The 22,002-nt window shown below is 38.7% G+C and overlaps 1 protein-coding gene across 1 annotated transcript in view; it reads left to right on the top strand.

Moving 5' to 3' along the window:
- Positions 1 to 21,577, top strand: part of LOC124803321 (photoreceptor outer segment membrane glycoprotein 2-like) — a 50,028-nt gene extending 28,451 nt beyond the window's left edge. The window contains exon 7 of the mRNA XM_047264505.1: positions 21,483 to 21,577. Coding sequence (XP_047120461.1) covers positions 21,483 to 21,560 — 78 coding nt within the window. The 3' untranslated portion in view covers positions 21,561 to 21,577. The remainder of the gene's footprint in view (positions 1 to 21,482) is intronic.
- The last annotated feature ends 425 nt before the right edge of the window (positions 21,578 to 22,002 follow it).

Genomic DNA, 22,002 nt, shown 5'->3' with positions numbered 1-22,002 from the left:
GGCATGGGATAGTAACGTGGCACTGGTGAGTTTGTTCTGGTGCAGGCAGGCAAATTTACAGTGAAGTGGAGGAATGGCTGGGAGGGTGAAGTATAAAATGTAGGATGAGAGAGACTTCAGAAAGAAGTGTGTGAGTCTAGACTAATGGAGTGAAGTGTGAGGCATGGGACATGAATGGGATGATATGAGACAGGTGCTACTAGAGATTGTAGCCAAGAGAACTGCATTAGCAAGGGATGTGCTATAAGGACTTAATTCAGAGAAGCTAGTATTGGGGAAGAAGGAGGGGAGAGAGGGGAGATTCAGATATCCTTGATTGTAAAACACCCACTGAAGGAGAGTATGTTGTGCTCTACAGCATGTTCTGCCAATGGGCAGTCTGGCCACATTTGATGGTGGCAGTTCATTTGGGTGGACAGGTGACTGCTGTTTATGTCCACAGAAAAAGCTGTGCAGACGTTGGTATATGACATAACTGCTTTCATGTGTGTTCCTGCCACCAAAATGGCAGTATAAGCCTTTGAAGGGACTGGAATAAAATTTGCTGGGCAACTAGATAGGACAGGTCTTGCTGCTGTGTCTTCGGTAGGAATACAAGCCATCTGACAAAGGGAGCCTGGAGTGGATGTGTTGTAAGGATCAACCAGTATATTTCATGTATTAAGTAGGAGGATTGGTGAAAAGGTTTTTCTCGTTTCAGCGCACAATGGAAGGTAACTGAAGAGCTGGAAGAATATGTGGTCAAGTTTTTCCAGTCCAAGGTGGTATTAGGTAATGAGGGAGGTGCTCCTTTGCAGTTGCTTCATGGGCTGATTGGATGTTTAGGAGATTGATAGATTGTGAGCTACCAGAGAGGTGGATCTGAATGTCCAGGAAAAGAACCTGTTGAAACATATGGTAGAGAAGATGCAGTGGCTGTGTCCAGATCTTGAAGACATAATTCATGACCAAGTGTTTTAGAAACCAAGGTGGGCACTTATAATGAAGAAGGAGATGAATTAGAGGAAGAACTTCTACTCATATCCATAGACTCAACTGAGAACCTCCCCCCCCCCCCCCCAAAATCAATCCCTCACTTTACTCCTAATTCCTCCTTCACACCAGCCTTCTATGCACTCCCCAAAATCCATAAACCTAACCTGGATGCATCATTGTAACTGTGCTACTGCAAGAAGAATCTCAGTTCATGCTGATCAATGGCTCCAACCCACTGGCCATAGCTTAATTCCCTATATCAAGAATTCAAACCACTTCCTTCATTGTTTTCCAACCATCCCCACGTCATTGCCACCTGAATCCATGATTGACACCATCTGACTTGCTGCCATTAAGCACTACCTCTCCCAGCATTTTGCTAGTTCCAAACCCACAAATCCAGTCCTTTTATAACTGACCAACTATTTCCTAGCCGGCTACTGCTTATCCTTAGGGGGGATGTATACAAACAAATCTGTGGCACGCCCATGGGCACTTGCATGGCTCTGCCATATGCCAACCTGTTTCTGTGCCATGTATAGGAAACCTTCTTACCCACTCAAGACTCAAAGACCACTTTTTATTTCAGTTTCATTGATGATATCTTCATGGTCTGGACTCATTCTATAGCCTAAACACCTCTCCTAAAAGGAGACACATATTTGGGATACATTAAAAATTTTTGATTTTGTAAAAAGTATGTTAATTAAATGTAATAAATGCAAAATATCTTTTTAATTTGATACAAAAAAATAGATTAATTTATATTTTATTAGCACCAAGATGAAGGAGTGTTAGGGAAATACTGTGTTTATCAGTACTATGAATTTTCTTCAGCATGTCCGTATTCTTCAACAGCACATGAAAAAAGTCAACACAAGTTTTATTATAATTCGTATAGTATTGTAACATAGTGTAATACTACCTGGCACACTATACAGTGAGATATAATTTCTTATTTCATGCATAAATATGATGGTAGAGACCTGTTTTGCGCTTTGTGCACAACACTGTAAGTGGACACTATTTGCTAACAGTAGAATCTCTTTGTCAAACAGTTTCACCAACTTAAATAAACTAATAATAAAACATACTGATACATGCAGAAAAAATCTAATTCATGATTAATTATCCTGAAAATCTGGAAGAAATAAGTATCATAAATTACCTTTGGAAAAATTCAGGACAGAGCTATAAAAGTCATGACTGTCAAAAACAGAATGGATGGTCGCCTTACTCTCCTATCCATTTCACCTGAGATCAGTGCGTCACCTGCCTTCACCTACATGTATGTTAACTTCCATTTTTCCGATGACTCTGTAAAAACCTCTGTCCATACGAAGCCCACTAACCATTAGCAGTGTCTCCACTTCAATCGCTGCCATCCCATCCATACCAAAATGCCTCTCCTATACCATCTGGATGATGCTGGAAGACACATCTTTAGTGTCTAACCGAATGTCTTAACACAGGCATTACTATCCAAACCATTTCATGTACACACTCAGTCATAATTCTCCAACCAGACCCCAAAACAACTGCAGAGGACTACCCCCTTCATTACCTCAGACTGAAAAAACTTAACCACATCTTACAACATGGATTCGATTACCAATTACCCTGAAATAAGGTATATCCTTCACACTACACACCACACCTCCTAAAAGCCAACAAGGCCTTAGTTCAAAATAGACACACACACACACACACACACACACACACACACACACACACACACACACACACACACAGGGGCGCATGCACGCATGCACGCTCTCACACTCACACACACCTCCACTTTGACAGCTGCCACCCATTCCATACCAAGAAGTCCCTTCCATATGGCCTAGCCACCTGTGGCCGTTGCATCTGTAGTGACAAGCAGTCCTTCTTGAAATATACTGAGGATCTCACTGAGGCCTTCACTGACCGTAATTACCCTCCCAACTTTGTGCAAAAACAGATCCCACATGCCTTGTCTTTTCAGTCACCCAGAAGTCTCACCGTCTGAACCCAGAGGAGCATTTCCCTCATGTCTCAGTACCACACAGGACTGGAGCTACTGAATTACATTCTTCATCAGGGTTTCAACTGCCTCTGGTCATGCCCAAAATGGGAAACATCCCTCCTGCTGTGGCCTTCTCCACCAGACATCACGGTGCCTAGAGTATCAGTAACCAAACTGACAGCCTGCAGCCGCGGTTGCCCACCTCGCAGGCACACCAAAGCACTACACAACCAACAGGCAATATTGATGAACAGCCACAACTACAACCACAACAACAACACCACAGCAAAGACACCAGCGGCCACCAGGGGCCACTACCAGCCCACATAAACATAAGGAAGAGGTTGCTGCAGATCCCGGAACTATTTTCACATGTCAAACCATGATGGAAAATAGTTCCAAGGTACTCATCCACCAAAGCGCTATAAAGGCTGGCGCTCGGCCACACATCGGCAGTTCATCGACCACCAGCAGACATGGATAGCTGCCGCCCCAGCAGACCGGCTTGGATCTACTCGCTGATCTCTGGATTAGGCTTGGTATATTGGAGAAGTCTCTGGCAGAGACTAGTAGGAAATTATTTCAGTTGTTTTCTATATTATTCTTGTATGTAGTTGTGATTCAAAGATGGATCACTATTTCGTGTTGGTGTTATACTTGGAGAATTTGCTTTGGTTAATTGAACAGTCCAATAAATTGTTTTCTGACTTGATTGTTAGTTTCTTCTGCTTACGCAGACATATCACCTCCTACAGTGGTTTCCACCACCAACCAAACCAACACAATATCCTTGTCCATCACTACACTACCCCTACTCCCAACCCCTTGCCTCATGGCTCATATGCCTGTTATACATCTAGATACAAGACCAGTCCCAGACACCCTCCCACTACCACTGACTCCAGTCTGGTCACTGTGGTATACACCACTTCTAACAAACACCGAACAATGCGCTCCAGTACGCGGCTGCCAAATACATCGCTGGCCGCACTTCTCCGGGCGGCTCGCGGCTACCATCGCTGGCCGCCTTCGCGCACGCACGTTTGTCAACACACAGCAATTGGCTATGCCAGGAAACATTGCGATTGGTTTTCCCTGGAAAACAGCAATCCCAGCCGATGGCTCCATTAACTAGCAAGCCTTATATAAACCCGGCCTTCGCCGCAAACGACAGTTCTCATCGGGAAGTGCAGTACGCCGTGTTCCAGCTGCTTGTGGATGACTCGCCGCACCACTCGAGGTTACCTGGCTGCTCGGCGGAAATCTAGCGACTTCACTTGGAGAGACTGAACTTCACTGGATTTGGGAATAATTACGGAATGTGCACCCCACTATGCACATTTGGACATTGGTATAACCAAACTTTAATTATGCATTACTTCTGAGTGTGAGCCTGGATAGACACTTGGCTAACATAATTATTAAAAAGTGATTTGTGATTTAATAGACCAGACTGACGAGGTTATTGTGTTATTCCTGGTTATAACAGTCACAAACATCACCTATCCCATCAAAGGTAGCACTACCTGTGAAACCAGTCATGTGATTTATAAGCTAAGCTGCAATCACTGTGATGCTTTCTACATGGCAATGTCTGTCCACAAGAATGCCTACTGACAAACTGTGGCCAAGAAACAGCTGGACCAACCCTTTTGTCAGCACACTGCCCAACATGATGTTTTTCATTTCTGTGACTGCTTCACAGCCTGTGCCATCTGGATCCTTGGCACTAACACCAGCTTTTCTGAATTGTGTGGCTGGGAACTCTCCCTGCAATATATCCTAATGTTCCTGTAACCTTCCTGGCCTCAACCTGCATTAGTCATTGTCCTCACCCATCTAGCCCCTTCTCTGTTCCCAATCCAACACTACACAGCCCTCTATTCCACCAACACACCCTCAATCTTTTCACCTCTCTTCCTTTCCACTACCCACCCCCTTCCCTCCTCTTTGTCCTCTGTCTAATCTCCCGACTTCACTTAGCTGCCCTACCCTCTCTCTATTTTGTTGCTGTACATTCCCACAAGAAACACTTTACTGTCCCCCACCCTTACTCTGCTATCCCTCCCCCTCTCCCCCAGCCTCATTCTTACCTCCACCATCCAGTAGCTTCTCCCATCATGTGCTGCTCCTCACAGTCTGGCTTGAGCAGCCAGAGACTGTGGTCATGCGTGTGTGAGATGCGTTTGTGTGTGTGTGTGTTGTCTATTTTTGGCAAAGGCCTTGTTGGTTGAAAGTTTATTGTGTGACAGTCTTTTTGTTGTGCCTATATGCGAGTCAGCATCTCCACTATATGTTGAGTGGCAACTATTCTTTTCATGATATTGTTACAGTGAAGCCTGATTTTCCATTTTCTCAAAAACACACATATTACATTGTTTCAAACAAACAGAAATGAATTCTTTTGTCCATGGTTACTGAAAGATAAGTGTTCCACAATTTTCCTTCTCTAATATAGTTACAAATAGTTTATTGTAGTCCAATAGCAGTTAATTATTACTGTGGTTTCTAGCAACAGCTTCACTTTGTTAATTCATATTGAGACTCGTTGCTTGTCCCTGAAAGTTTTCCTTTGTTGTGCAATAAGTGGAACATGAAGGACAAATGATTACAATCTTTTACTTTGTACATTACAGATGTTTAAATTTTTCTTTAAAAATGCATTGAATATTCTGTTGAATGTTTTACTTTGCCTCAAATCATAATCCAATTTCTTGATGCATATGTACTAAGAAGTTGTTATTGTAGTTCAATTGTCAGGAAGTTTGACTCAGTAATTATACCAGCACTGTTCCAGGTAATTGGGTATCTTCCTTTAAACTATTATTATGCTACTTTGCATGTGTGTGTATGTGACCTGCTCTTATGTTTTAACCTTCCACAATCAGTCCCTCTCTTCCATAAGGAAGAAACCACTAATTCCGAAAAACTAGGAAGGTGTCACTTCTAATTCTGTATATATGTGTCAGCAGTAATGCACATTTCATCTCAAGGTCAGTACTGGCAGGAAATTCTGCCTCATAATTTATTAATAAGCGTACGTAGTATTCTGTAACATGCTAATATGGAAAAAGTGAGAAAATATGACTCTTTTCTTGAAAGACAAAATTTTTGCTTTGGCCTCAAAAAATTACTTGATTGTGTCTCCTGCTCAAGGAATGATAATAAGTTTCTTTTCGAATTTCCATTTTCAAGTGACAAAATTCTGTTATGAGATGTGGTATTTATTTTAAAAATTTTTTGTAATCTAGTTTGAGAAGAATTTCATCAAAACAGAAGACTCTGAGGTACTCCATACAAGAAATTGGTGAGAATCAAATCAATTGTGTAACCATTTCCTACCATCTACATGAAACAATCCAAGACATTCAAGTCTGCAGAGAGGTAAACATCAACTTTGATCACTATTTAATTAGAATGAAATTGAAATTTACCCCAAAGAAAACACAAAAGGAAGACACATACCATAAAAAATTCGACAGAAGCAAACTTGAGGAAACCAACATTCAAGAAGAATGAAAAAAAAAAAAAGAAAAAAAAAACATGCTAACATCTGGGAAAAATCTCAAACCAAAATAATACATCGAAGGACAAAGAAGTAACCCAAATTTAAACTCCAGACATCCCTGATGAGATTAAAAATGTGAAAAAAATGCTGGAGGAACTCCATGAAACTTTTCTTAAGTATAACCGTAATAGGACACCATAAAATAAACAACACTTCTGTGAGACCAGAAAACAAGTGAAAAAAGCATTAGACAAACCAAGAGGAAATATGTGAAGGAACAACTGGGCTCCATCAATGAAAATGTTTGTAAATATGACATGATTAATTTCTATAGAACTTTTTCAGCAATAAACTGAGGATATTCCCCTCAAAATTTCTTTCAGAAAATCAGATGGAAAACCAATCTTGACCAATCATGAAAATGGTTGGAAACGGGCATGATATTTTTCTCAACAACAACCTAGAACTACCCTCAATATTCTCTAAGGAAATCACTACTTTCACCCACACTGAATCCCTACCACCCGCACAAGAACAGATTCACGGGCATATCCTCAAACTCAGAAATAACGGAGCTTTGAGAGAAGATGGTATCACTCCAGAACTGTTGAAAATTCTTGAACCAAATTCCCTCAGAGAACTCATGCAAATCATGGCTGACAGTTGGCAGACAGAAAAATATCCTAAAGACTGGAAATGCACCTTAATTTGCCCACTGTACAAAAGAGGCGGTGAAATGGATTTAAATAACAATCAAGGGATCTCCCTTCTGCAAGTTACATACAAAATTCTGTCAGAAGCAACTCAACCACAAAACTGATAAATATCAAGCATATTTCTGTGCCAGTCAAAATTGTATAGACGAAACATTCAATTTAAAAACAACATTAAAATACAAAGTGCTCAGGAACAGCCAAATCATATGCTCTTTTCTGGACTTCAAAAAGGTGTGTGAGTCAGTCAGTTGGCAATCTCACTCTGTTAACCTGGAAAAATAAGTACTCAATCCAAAAACCCTAAATCCCATCAAACAAACACTTACCAACACAACCTCGAAACTAAAGCTCATGGGTGAGGTGTCCAAACCATTTCTGATCAGCAGGGCAACAGTCTGTCTCTTATCCTCTTTAATCTAGTTTTTGACAAATTCATTTCAGAGTGGGAAAAAAACTAAAAAGCCAGGCTTATTTGAAATCCATACAACTTGGAAGGCCTAAAAATGACATCCAAATTTATTGCCTAGATTTTGCATATAATCTGATAATACTGTCAGATGATGAGATGACAGCAATTAAACAAACTTAAAAAAATAAAAATAAAAACGGTACACCTGATAACACCTAACGAAAAACTGCCCACAAAATATGAACAAATCAAGGGAGTTCTTAGGTGAAACCCTTGAACCTACAGGAGCAGAGAAAATGGCACAGAAAATTCAGATGCAAAAGCAGAGGACAGCATACAGTAAAATCTTCAACATCTACAACAAAAAATATACCTCAATACCCACTAAAATCAGGCACAATAATGGAGTTGTCAATGATGAAGCCTTGTACAGAAGTGAAAACAGAAAAGTTGATCTTGAAGATATCCTAAAAGAAGAACACAAAATTCTGAGAAAGATACTTGGCCCCAAAAGAACAGAACATGGACACAGACTACAATCCTAAAAAACAACTGAAGAACTGTTGAATCTTGTGAAAGTCATAAGAAAAGAAGATTTAAATTTTTTGGACATATCCACAGACTCACAATGATAAGACACACTCATAAAATTGTAAAGTGCATAGAACAACTCAGAACCATACCCTAGATATGAAAGGTCAAAATGTATTTATAACAGGGTCAAATATGTGCATCAGAAATTTTCAACAAACAATCATACAGACAAAGAATTAGCAAACGGGAAGCACTGCCAGAGAATGAAGTCACCGTCAAATCAGGGACAAAATGGACTCAAGAAATAAAAAGAATCCTCAGAGAAAAAGTGAGACCTGATTGGGAACTTCAAAGACTGAAACACAAGAATTTTGCATAAGCCAATAGTGTGCTATTGCACCTAATAATATTAACAACAATGTATGAAAAGACAGATTGTCACTTATTGTGAAGAAGACACATCAAGTTGCAGACAGACACAATTAAAAGACACTTGCATAAAGCCTTCGGCCACAGTCTTCATCAGTAAAAGACACACACACACACACACACACACACACACACACACACACACACACAAGCATACCTCATGCATACATGATCTCCAACTCTAGCAACTTGGACTGGAATGCAACTATTACGTTGGATGCGAGCAGCTATCTGGAGGGGGTGGGGATGGAGGAGGGATAGTAGTGTACAGAGAGAGACGAACATTGTCTGTTAGTGTGTGCAGGGACTAGACTGCCAATGGGCACAGTGTCAGGAGGATGTGGGCTAGGGAGGTGGCGAAAAAAATGAGCAAAAAAGGAGTGGAGCAGGGAAAGATGGGTGGATGTGTAGACAGAGGTCTGCAAATAAACAGGGTGGCAGATGAGAATGAGGAGAATATGATAGGATAGATAGGGTGCTGTAGTCTTACCCTCCCACACATCACTCTTAAAATTCTCTGTCTTCACACAAATTTTGAAAGCTATGAGAGGTGTAGGATATACTTTTTACTTATCTTCATTATCTCATTGTCATTATCGATGGCTCAAAGTCTTATCTAGGGGTACATTCTTGCAGCTGAACTTTCGATTTTGTAGGTTCTTGATGACTAAATAACTGATGAAGATTTGCCTGTATTATTCTTGAATTTTATTCTTTGTCACATTTTTCAACATCACACCATTTTTACGTTTTCTACATTCAAGAAAAAACAATAATTACATTGTTGGTTACAAACTTAGAGGAGTCTATTTCCATCAGAGGCATTCCCACCACTACTTACCTTCTGTAGTACTCACATTATTCCAAAGAGTTTACAAAGCAAAGGAGTATACCAATTTTCTTTACCAAAGAAGAATCTTTGCTAAAATATACCATTATTTTTCCTCCACCTATGAACCACGGATCTTGGCGTTCGTGGGGAGACTAGCGTGCCTCAACGATACAGATAGCCTACCGTAGATGCAACCACAATGGAGGGGTATCTGTTGAGAGGCCAGACAAATGTGTGGTTCCTGAAGAGGGGCAGCAGCCTTTTCAGTAGTTGCAGGGGCAACAGTCTGGATGATTGACTGATCTGGCCTTGTAACACTAACCAAAATAGCCTTACTGTTCTGGTACTGCGAACAGCTGAAAGCAAGGGGAATCTACAGCCATAATTTATCCCGAGGGCATGCAGCTTTACTGTATGATTAAATGATGATGGCGTCCTCTTGGGTAAAATATTCCGGAGGTAAAATAGTCCACCATTCGGATCTCCGGGCGGGGACTACTCAAGAGGACGTTGTTATCAGGAGACAGAAAACTGGCGTTCTATGGATCGGAGCGCGGAATGTCAGATCCCTTAATCGAGCAGGTAGGTTAGAAAATTTAAAAAGGGAAATGGATAGGTTAAAGTTAGATATAGTGGGAATTAGTGAAGTTCGGTGGCAGGAGAAACAAGACTTTTGGTCAGGTGAATACAGGGTTATAAATACAAAATCAAATAGGGGTAATGCAGGAGTAGGTTTGATAATGAATAAAAAAATAGGAGTACGGGTAAGCTACTACAAACAGCATAGTGAACGCATTATTGTGGCCAAGATAGACACGAAGCCCACGCCTACTACAGTAGTACAAGTTTATATGCCAAGTAGCTCTGCAGATGACGAAGAAATTGATGAAATGTATGATGAGATAAAAGAAATTATTCAGGTAGTGAAGGGAGACAAAAATTTAGTAGTCATGGGTGACTGGAATTCATGCGTAGGAAAAGGGAGAGAAGGAAACATAGTAGGTGAATATGGATTGGGGGTAAGAAATGAAAGAGGAAGCCGTCTGGTAGAATTTTGCGCAGAGCATAACTTAATCATAGCTAACACTTGGTTTAAGAATCATGAAAGAAGGTTGTATACATGGAAGAACCCTGGAGATACTAAAAGGCATCAGATAGATTATATAATGGTAAGACAGAGATTTAGGAACCAGGTTTGAAATTGTAAGACATTTCCAGGGGCAGATGTGGACTCTGACCACAATCTATTGATTATGAACTGGAGATTAAAACTGAAGAAACTGCAAAAAGGTGGGAATTTAAGGAGATGGGACCTTGATAAACTGACTAAACCAGAGGTTGTACAGAGTTTCAGGGAGAGCATAAGGGAACAATTGACAGGAATGGGGGAAAGAAATACAGTAGAAGAAGAATGGGTAACTTTGAGGGATGAAATAGTGAAGGCAGCAGAGGATCAAATAGGTAAAAAGGTGAGGGCTAGTAGAAACCCTTGGGTAACAGAAGAAATATTGAATTTAATTGATGAAAGGAGGAAATATAAAAATGCAGTAAATGAAGCAGGCAAAAAGGAATACAAATGTCTCAAAAATGAGATCGACAGGAAGTGCAAAATGGCTAAGCAGGGATGGCTAGAAGACAAATGTAAGGATGTAGAGGCTTATCTCACTAGGGGTAAGATAGATACTGCCTACAGGAAAATTAAAGAGACCTTTGGAGAAAGGAGAACCACTTGCATGAATATCAAGAGCTTTGATGGAAACCCAGTTCTAAGCAAAGTAGGGAAACCAGAAAGGTGGAAGGAGTATATAGAGGATCTATACAAGGGCAATGTACTTGAGGACAATATTATGGAAATGGAAGAGGATGTAGATGAAGATGAAATGGGAGATATGATACTGGGTGAAGAGTTTGACAGAGCACTGAAAGACCTGAGTCGAAACAAGGCCCCGGGAGTAGACAACATTCCATTAGAACTACTGACAGCCTTGGGAGTGCCAGTCCTGACAAAACTCTACCATCTGGTAAGCAAGATGTATGAGACAGGCTTCCAATCCCAAAGAAAACAGGTGTTGACAGATGTGAAAATTGTCGAACTATCAGTTTAATAAGTCACAGCTGCAAAATACTAACGCGAATTCTTTACATAAGAATGGAAAAACTGATAGAAGCCAACCTTGGGGAAGATCAGTTTGGATTCCGTAGAAATGTTGGAACACGTGAGGCAATACTGACCCTACGACTTATCTTAGAAGAAAGATTAAGGAAAGGCAAACCTATGTTTCTAGCAATTGTAGACTTAGAGAAAGCTTTTGACAATGTTGACTGGAATACTCTCTTTCAAATTCTGAAGCTGACAGGGGTAAAATAAAGGGAGCGAAAAGCTATGTACAATTTGTACAGAAAGCAGATGGCAATTATAAGAGTTGAGGGACATGAAAGAGAAGCAGTGGTTGGGAAGGGTGTGAGACAGGGTTGTAGCCTCTCCCCGATGTTATTCAATCTGTATATTGAGCAAGCAATAAAGGAAACAAAAAAAAAGTTTGGAGTAGGTATTAAAATCCAGGGAGAAGAAATAAGAACTTTGAGGGTCACCGATGACATTGTAATTGTGTCAGAGACAGCAAAGGACTTGGAAGAGCAGTTGAACGGAATGGACAGTGTCTTGAATCGAGGGTATAAGATGAACATCAACAAAAGCAAAACAAGGATAATGGAATGTAATCGAATTAAGTCGGGTGATGCTGAGGGAATTAGATTAGGAAATGAGACACTTAAAGTAGTAAAGGAGTTTTGCTATTTGGGGAGCAAAATAACTGATGATGGTCAGACTAGAGAGGATATAAAATGTCGACTGGCAATGGCAAGGAAAGCGTTTCTGAAGAAGAAAAATTTGTTAACATTGAGTATAGATTTAAGTGTCAGGAAGTCATCTCTGAAAGTATTTGTATGGAGTGTAGCCATGTATGGAAATGAAACATGGACAATAAATAGTTTAGACAAGAAGAGAATAGAAGCTTTCGAAATGTGGTGCTACAGAAGAATGCCGAAGATTAGATGGGTAGATCACATAACTAATGAGGAGGTATTGAATAGAATTGGGGAGAAGAGGAGCTTGTGGCACAATTTGACTAGAAGAAGGGATCGTTTGGTAGGACATGTTCTGAGACATCGAGGGATCACCAATTTAGTATTGGAGGGCACCGTGGAAGGTAAAAACCATAGAGGGAGACCAAAGATGAATACACTAAGCAGATTCAGAAGAATGTAGCCTGCAATAGGTACTGGGAGATGAAGAAGCTTGCACAGGATAGAGTAGCATGGAGAGCTGCATCAAACCAGTCTCAGGACTGAAGACCACAACAACAACAACATCATTATTTTGTAAATCAATCTAGAAAAAAATAAGCATGAGCCTGTCCACAACTCAAGTTCCAATCAGATACAGTTGCAATATTCAGGATAAATTCAGGTGAACAGTCATAGTTAGCTTTGAATGATGACACAGTCCTGTAGCTTGAGAACCAAAATCAGAGTATGAAAAGAGACATGTATACATCCTATTATATTGCCCACACTAGTAAATGTCTTCTACACTAACCTATGTACATAAATATCTAGAAGATTCATTTACAAATGATAAAAAAATAATACATGCTGATTTAAAGTTGCATAATGATTGGAAAGATAATCCCCGTACATGCATTTATACTGTCTTTAGCAGTCTTGGTTAACAGTTGACAAATATCAGACGCAACTCACATTTCAGTCTACAGATGCTTGAATACGTTACCCAGCACTCACGATCTCTTGCAAGATGACTGGTCCAGCAGAGTACAGCCATACAGCAGCATGGGGAGTGGATCTGCCCACATCTTTCAGCTCCCTCCTTAGAGTTATCACCACACGCTCCAATGGATAGGTAACTTCCTGTCTAGCATTCACATCTAATGGTGAAACATTGTTTTCTGTGCTAAATATGTTGTTCAGTACTTCCTTCATGTCACACAAGATATGCTCTCCATCTTCATTTTACATAGTCATTTATATGGGATTTATGTCAGGTGCAATTAAAAAGTGTTCACATGTGAAACATTAATAAATGAAGTTAAATGAAATGAAAAGAATGGACTAATAAGTTAATACACAGAGATATGCTCAGATACTATTCCTAATCTTTACACTACAAATTATGAATATTGTTGTCCCATTTCAAAACTATAAAAATATCTACTTATTTAGTCTCATGTCATATATGTAATAGCACAAATCTATTACAGAACACTACTTTATAGTTTCAATAGATAAGACAAAACTTTGAAAATCACATCATCTTACATACTAAATTCGTGGCAATAGATAGAAAGAACAATCAAACAAAAATTAGATACTTATGGATCATGTCCATATGCTTTCAGTTCAGTGATATTCATAATCCAAACAACTTCTTGGATTTTGGATACACAAGTCTGGATGCATTGGGATGTGGAATTTCAAGAACTTCGAATGGTCCAATATAAATTTCAAAAAATTTCTTTATCTCAGATGTCAACAATTTAGATTTCTCTTTGGCTTTCACCAACACAAGATATCCTGCTTCAAACTTAGAAAATCTACCTTTACCATCATGTCTCTGCTTTCTCCTATCCCCCTGTTTTTTCATCACCTTCCTCAACCAATAGATAGAACTTTAAAACTACATTATCTTTCATACTAAATTCATGGCAAACAAAACACAATCACATAGTATTATAAATCTACAGACATAGTGAGTATTTTCTTCTAGACTAGGTGTCATTATGCATCCATGTTCATATATCTTGTCCTCTATACTAAATGTTAACAGTACTTGACATTTCACATACTTGTTTTGAACAACAGTGGCTCCTCTTATCTTTACAAGTGCAATGGACATTTCCCACAAAATTTTTACTATGCTGGTTCTCATCTCTAAATTGTTCAGATATGTCACAAATTGGGCTACCTGTATCAATCAAACAGTTCCCTTCCCACAGTTCCCACCTTATCTCGATTCACAAATAACTCTGAAACTTCATTATTATTATACTCCAGAAGAACCTGATATTCATCATCATCATTATCATCATCATATACTTCAAAAATTACTTCATCAATAACATTGTAAACAACACAGGTCTCATCACTGTCAAAGTAACACTCCTCACCTACATTCATTTGCAATAAGCAATCAGTCTCAGACTTACCAACCTCGGTTATTTCACAGCTCTCATTCTCATCTACATCAAAAATACTACCTAATTCAGATCCAATACAGTCATTGCCTGTTTCACATACATTCATAACACTGTTTTCTGACCACAAGAAGAAATCGTTAGTACATACTACATCAAAATTCTCATTACTCTCACATTCTGTTTTGTTATTTGTATCCACATTATTATAATTAAATATAGTATTCCAAAACTTTTAATCAAAACATAAATTAGAAATCTGGTGTTCATTCTGTTCAACTTCAAATACCTGTGCCACATTATTAATACTATTATTATTGCCTAAATGTACTTGTAAATTGGGGTCCTGTACTTGTTGTGTCTCCTCGCCCCAAAACTGTGGACCTTCATTGAGACGGACCACCATTTCCTGAATAGCTGTCTCTATGATTGTTTCTCCTATTATATTGCCCATGGTTTTCCCCATTATTCCTCTTCTGCTGAAGTTCAAAATTTCTGTCTCTATCTCCATTTTGATCCTGATTGAAATTACCATTATCTCTGTTTCTGTTGTTGTTAGCATTGTGATCTCTATCATTTCAATTGTTATGGTACATGTTTCCTTCTACTACCCTAACCAGCCTGTCTACATATCATAAAAACTGCTCTAGGCACTCATCAGTCCCACTGCAACCTTTCTGGTAATATCATTTTTAGTGAATCAATTACTGTCATTTCCTCAAAGGGTCTGTCAAGATATGCTAATTTCTTAAGCTGATTCCTACAAAATTAGTTCAGCGTACTGTTATTCCTATAGTTTGGACCATTCAGAAATTCACTTTCTATTCTCCCTTGATCAGCTTCTTTTTTCAAGACTTTGATATGTCTCCGACTCACTTAAATTTAGATATACCCAAGACAGAGCTTCACCTTCAAGATATCTTTTAACAAATTTAATCTTTTGGTCATCACTCATGCCTGAAACAAAACTATCTCTACAGTAGTGTAAAAAAATCCTCTGTATGTAAATTGTCTGATGGAAAACTTCTGATCGGAATGTTGGAACACGCAATACCATTATTTGACTACAGATTGTTGTGAATGCAATTTTCCTGACCTACTGAAATTTTTTGATCTAAAACATTTACATAAGTTCGCATACTGTTTTCAACATATAAAATTTTTTATCTAAACTGCTAAAGTTCTGTTTCATTATTTCTGCTATGGCTTTCTGTTCAACTCTGACATCATCAACATTCTTCGCTTGTTGTGCAGATTGGGCCATGAACTCATTTTCCAAAACAATAAATTTATTTTCTTATATATCTGCTTTTTCATTCACACTTTTTAATCTATCTGACAAACCCATTTTTTAGCTCTGAAGCCTGACTGCTAAGTTGGTCTATTTGGTATTGTACCCTGTCCATTTTGTCATTGTTTTCACTTTTCAGTTCATTTAATTATCCTTGTAGTGAAGTAGGTTTTTTAGTTAACTGATCATTAACTGCACTAAAGTTACTATTGTTGTCTGTTTTTATTTCTATTAACTGACCATAACTGCATTTTCTTTAGCTGCCCATCTTCATTTCCTCTAATTTTACTAAAATCAACTGCAAAATATCAGTTTTCACTGTTTCTTTGCTAATTACGCTTTCACTTGGTTCAAATATGTCTAGGCTGGGTTCTACAGCTTTCATTTCATCACCACTACCCTCATCTCTATTCATTTTCTTAGCAATCACACGAGTCCAGTAAGAAAGATTAATTTCACAAATGGTTTGTACTTATGTTTTTTGATGTCCTTAGTCATAGTTGCCCCCCCATGAACCATGGACCTTGCCGTTGGTGGGGACGCTTGCGTGCCTCAGCGTACCGTAGGTGCAACCACAACGGAGGGGTATCTGTTGAGAGGCCAGACAAACGTGTGGTTCCTGAAGAGGGTCAGCAGCCTTTTCAGTAGTTGCAAGGGCAACAGTCTGGATGATTGACTGATCTGGCCTTGTAACAATAACCAAAACGGCCTTGCTGTGCTGGTACTGCGAACGGCTGAAAGCAAGGGGAAACTACAGTCGTAATTTTTCCCGAGGGCATGCAGCTTTACTGTATGATTACATGATGATGGCGTCCTCTTGGGTAAAATATTCCGGAGGTAAAATAGTCCCCCATTTGGATCTCCGGGCGAGGACTACTCAAGAGGATGTCGTTATCAGGAGAAAGAAAACTGGCGTTCTACAGATCGGAGCGTGGAATGTCAGATTCCTTAATCGGGCAGGTAGGTTAGAAAATTTAAAAAGGGAAATGGATAGGTTGAAGTTAGATATAGTGGGAATTAGTGAAGTTCGGTGGCAGGAGGAACAAGACTTCTGGTCAGGTGACTACAGGGTTATAAACACAAAATCAAATAGGGGTAATGCAGGAGTAGGTTTAATAGTGAATAGGAAAATAGGAATGCGGGTAAGCTACTACAAACAGCATAGTGAACGAATTATTGTGGCCAAGATAGATACGAAGCCCACACCTACTACAGTAGTACAAGTTTATATGCCAACTAGCTCTGCAGATGACGAAGAAATTGAAGAAATGTATGATGAAATAAAAGAAATTATTCAGATTGTGAAGGGAGACGAAAATTTAATAGTCATGGGTGACTGGAATTCGAGTGTAGGAAAAGGGAGAGAAGGAAACATAGTAGGTGAATATGGATTGGGGGACAGAAATGAAAGAGGAAGCCGCCTGGTCGAATTTTACACAGAGCACAACATAATCATAACTAACACTTGGTTTAAGAATCATGAAAGAAGGTTGTATACATGGAAGAACCCTGGAGATACTAAAAGGTATCAGATAGATTATATAATGGTAAGACAGAGATTTAGGAACCAGGTTTGAAATTGTAAGACATTTCCAGGGGCAGATGTGGACTCTGACCACAATCTATTGGTTATGACCTGTAGATTAAAACTGAAGAAACTGCAAAAAGGTGGGAATTTAAGGAGATGGGACCTGGATAAACTAAAAGAACCAGAGGTTGTACAGAGATTCAGGGAGAGCATAAGGGAGCAATTGACAGGAATGGGGGAAATAAATACAGTAGAAGAAGAACGGGTAGCTTTGAGGGATGAAGTAGTGAAGGCAGCAGAGGATCAAGTAGGTAAAAAGACGAGGGCTAGTAGAAATCCTTGGGCAACAGAAGAAATATTGAATTTAATTGATGAAAGGAGAAAATATAAAAATGCAGTAAGTGAAACTGGCAAAAAGGAATACAAACGTCTCAAAAATGAGATCGACAGGAAGTGCAAAATGGCTAAGCAGGGATGGCTAGAGGACAAATGTAAGGATGTAGAGGCCTATCTCACTAGGGGTAAGATAGATACCGCCTACAGGAAAATTAAAGAGACCCTTGGAGATAAGAGAACGACTTGTATGAATATCAAGAGCTCAGATGGAAACCCAGTTCTAAGCAAAGAAGGGAAAGCAGAAAGGTGGAAGGAGTATATAGAGGGTCTATACAAGGGCGATGTACTTGAGGACAATATTATGGAAATGGAAGAGGATGTAGATGTAGATGAAATGGGAGATACGATACTGCGTGAAGAGTTTGACAGAGCACTGAAAGACCTGAGTCGAAACAAGGCCCCCGGAGTAGACAATATTCCATTGGAACTACTGACGGCCGTGGGAGAGCCAGTCCTGACAAAACTCTACCATCTGGTGAGCAAGATGTATGAAACAGGCGAAATACCCTCAGACTTCAAGAAGAATATAATTATTCCAATCCCAAAGAAAGCAGGTGTTGACAGATGTGAAAATTACCGAACTATCAGCTTAATAAGTCACAGCTGCAAAATACTAACACGAATTCTTTACAGACGAATGGAAAAACTAGTAGAAGCCAACCTCGGGGAAAATCAGTTTGGATTCCGTAGAAACACTGGAACACGTGAGGCAATACTGACCTTACGACTTATCTTAGAAGAAAGATTAAGGAAAGGCAAACCTACGTTTCTAGCATTTGTAGACATAGAGAAAGTTTTTGACAATGTTGACTGGAATACACTCTTTCAAATTCTGAAGGTGGCTGGGGTAAAATACAGGGAGCAAAAGGCTATTTACAATTTGTACAGAAACCAGATGGCAGTTATAAGAGTCGAGGGACATGAAAGGGAAGCAGTGGTTGGGAAGGGAGTAAGACAGGGTTGTAGCCTCTCCCCGATGTTGTTCAATCTCTATATTGAGCAAGCAGTAAAGGAAACAAAAGAAAAATTCGGGGTAGGTATTAAAATTCATGGAGAAGAAATAAAAACTTTGAGGTTCGCCGATGACATTGTAATTGTGTCAGAGACAGCAAAGGACTTGGAAGAGCAGTTGAATGGAATGGACAGTGTCTTGAAAGGAGGATATAAGATGAACATCAACAAAAGCAAAACAAGGATAATGGAATGTAGTCTAATTAAGTCGGGTGATGCTGAGGGAATTAGATTAGGAAATGAGGCACTTAAAGTAGTAAAGGAGTTTTGCTATTTGGGGAGCAAAATAACTGATGATGGTCGAAGTAGAGAGGATATAAAATGTAGGCTGGCAATGGCAAGGAAAGCGTTTCTGAAGAAGAGAAATTTGTTAACATCTAGTATAGATTTAAGTGTCAGGAAGTCGTTTCTGAAAGTATTTGTATGGAGTGTAGCCATGTATGGAAGTGAAACATGGACGATAAATAGTTTGGACAAGAAGAGAATAGAAGCTTTCGAAATGTGGTGCTACAGAAGAATGCTGAAGATTAGATGGGTAGATCACATAATTAATGAGGAAGTATTGAATAGGATTGGGGAGAAGAGAAGTTTGTGGCACAACTTGACCAGAAGAAGGGATCGGTTGGTAGGACATGTTCTGAGGCATCAAGGGATCACCAATTTAGTATTGGAGGGCAGCGTGGAGGGTAAAAATCGTAGAGGGAGACCAAGAGATGAATACACTAAGCAGATTCAGAAGGATGTAGGTTGCAGTAGGTACTGGGAGATGAAAAAGCTTGCACAGGGTAGAGTAGCATGGAGAGCTGCATCAAACCAGTCTCAGGACTGAAGACCACAACAGCAACAGTCATAGTTGAAAACGACCTTTCAATTCTTCTGGTCCATCATTGTTGATATCATATGTAATTCTCATTACTGTTGATCTGACTTTTTTTGGCATTTCCCTGGTCTTATTTCTTCAATAAATTGGAGTTTTATAACTGTAATTGATATAAATTCAAAGTACGTTCTTCTTTTACAACAGACAAAACATTGTTACCAGTTAACAGATCACGACTGACACCCCCACTTGTAATCTTATGCTCCCACACATCACTATTAAAATTCTCTGTCTTTGCACAAATTTTGAAAGCTATGAGAGGTGTATGTAATACAAAAGAATAACTTTTTACTTATCTTCATTATCTTGTTGTCATTGTCAATGGCTCAAAGTCTTGTCTAGGGGTACATCATTGTAGCTGAAATTTTGATTTTGTAGTTTCTTGATGACTAAATAACTGATGAAGATTTGCCTGTGTTATTCTTGAATTTTATTCTTTGTCATATCTTTGAACATCACACCATATTTAGAGTTTCCACAAAAAAATAAAAAAATAAAATAATAATAATAATAATAATAATAATTACACTGTTGGTGACAAACTTAGAAAATGTCTACTTCCATCAGAGGCATGCCCACCATTGCTTACTTTCTTTTATACATTATTCAAAAGAATGTACAAAGCAAAAGAGTCTATGAACTTTCACTTTCTTTACCAAAGACGAATCTTCGCTAAAATATATCATTATTTCGTAAATCAATCTAGAAATAAATGTAATAATTTGTGTTAGATTGTGCAATTAATAATATGAATTTTAAGTATCCACAAATTTTGTGATTTCAAGTATTTTTAAAAGAAGAGTAATTTTAACTGTTAGTACATATCGATTGCAACACATTGATTTCTGTTTTATACATTTTAGACTGAAGTATAATACATCGTATACAAAATCATATAAATTCTTTTAGTGAAACAGCTGAGATAACTTTAAACCATGCAAGAGTCAATAGTATACATGGTATCAGTTACCTCTATAAAAAAAGAAGCTAATGTTAAATGAGGGTGATTCATTATAGTGCACAGCTCAGAAAAGCTGGTGGTGGAGGGAAGGATCCAGGTGGCTTGGGTAATGAAGCAGCCATTGAAATCAAGTGTGTTATGCTCAACAGCACATTATGCCACAGGGCAGTTATATTTACACTATATACAATATGTATACAAGTTGTCACCAGTATTTGAATAATCTGAGGGCATGGCTTTTAGCAGGTATTATTGTATAGGAATGGATAAGAATATTTAATTGATTATGTAGGAGCACAATGCCACTTTGAAGGAGGTATGGAAAAATTCAACAAGAATATTTCTGATTCCGGGCCTGAGCAAATGGTTGCTGGACATCTACTTCATCTAAACAGGCACAAACAAAGAAATATGCATAAAAATCATATTCAGACTTGCCTGTGTGCATGACCAACTCTGATTTTTCTATCTTATAGTTTCAGTTACATCCAAGTTCTCAAACTATCAGTTAGTTTTCAAACTAACAGTCAGTTTTCTACTATACAAGATTATTTAACAGGGGATGTTGGAACCACTGGTCTCTTACCCTCAACACCACAAGCACATTGAGAGTAATGTGAGAAACAACACCAGTATAATATCAAACATACATTTTTATTATTACAGGTTCTAATTTTGTTAGAAATAGCTATTCTTAAATGGAGGAGTGCTCCATGAAATCTATATAGTAAGACAATCTGACGTACAAATTTTGATAGATGTTAACTTTATACTTTTGTTTTACATTTTTGCAGAAAAGAGCTGCAAAGCAGAAACCCTCAGGAGACAGTGGTCAAGAAAGTAAGGAGATTGGTCCAAGACGGCATGAATGAAAGAAATTCTTCTGAAGTAATGAGTATTCTCTGAGTGTACTGCAGGAGATTCGTTGCATAGGCATATTTTGACAAAAATACCACCTTCATTACATTCTGAATAAAAGTTGGAGGTTTACTTATGGACAATACTCTTTCTTACATTTATATAATGTAACTGTGGCATCTCATGTTGTAAGAGGCTGTGTCATGTGTAAATGATAATCAGTGCCAGTGAGTCAAACAAAATAAAAAGTTGTTCTTATTGCTAAAAGACTGTGATGACAACTCAGACATTTAATGTATGTATTACAATATTGAGTATTCCAGAATGGATAGAATGTACTGAAAAGAAGAGCAAGCCACCATTCATGTGCAGATGAACAGTTTAGAACATTGGCACACTTAAAGAACAGCTTTCATTTACTTCCAGTTTTAGTGAAAACAGCCATCCACACCAGCA

Source organism: Schistocerca piceifrons, chromosome 6 (genome assembly GCF_021461385.2).
Source record: "Schistocerca piceifrons isolate TAMUIC-IGC-003096 chromosome 6, iqSchPice1.1, whole genome shotgun sequence".
In the NCBI taxonomy this organism is placed as follows: domain Eukaryota; kingdom Metazoa; phylum Arthropoda; class Insecta; order Orthoptera; family Acrididae; genus Schistocerca; species Schistocerca piceifrons.
The sequence above is the reverse complement of the archived record's forward strand: the minus strand, read 5'-3'. Positions and strand labels throughout refer to the sequence as shown.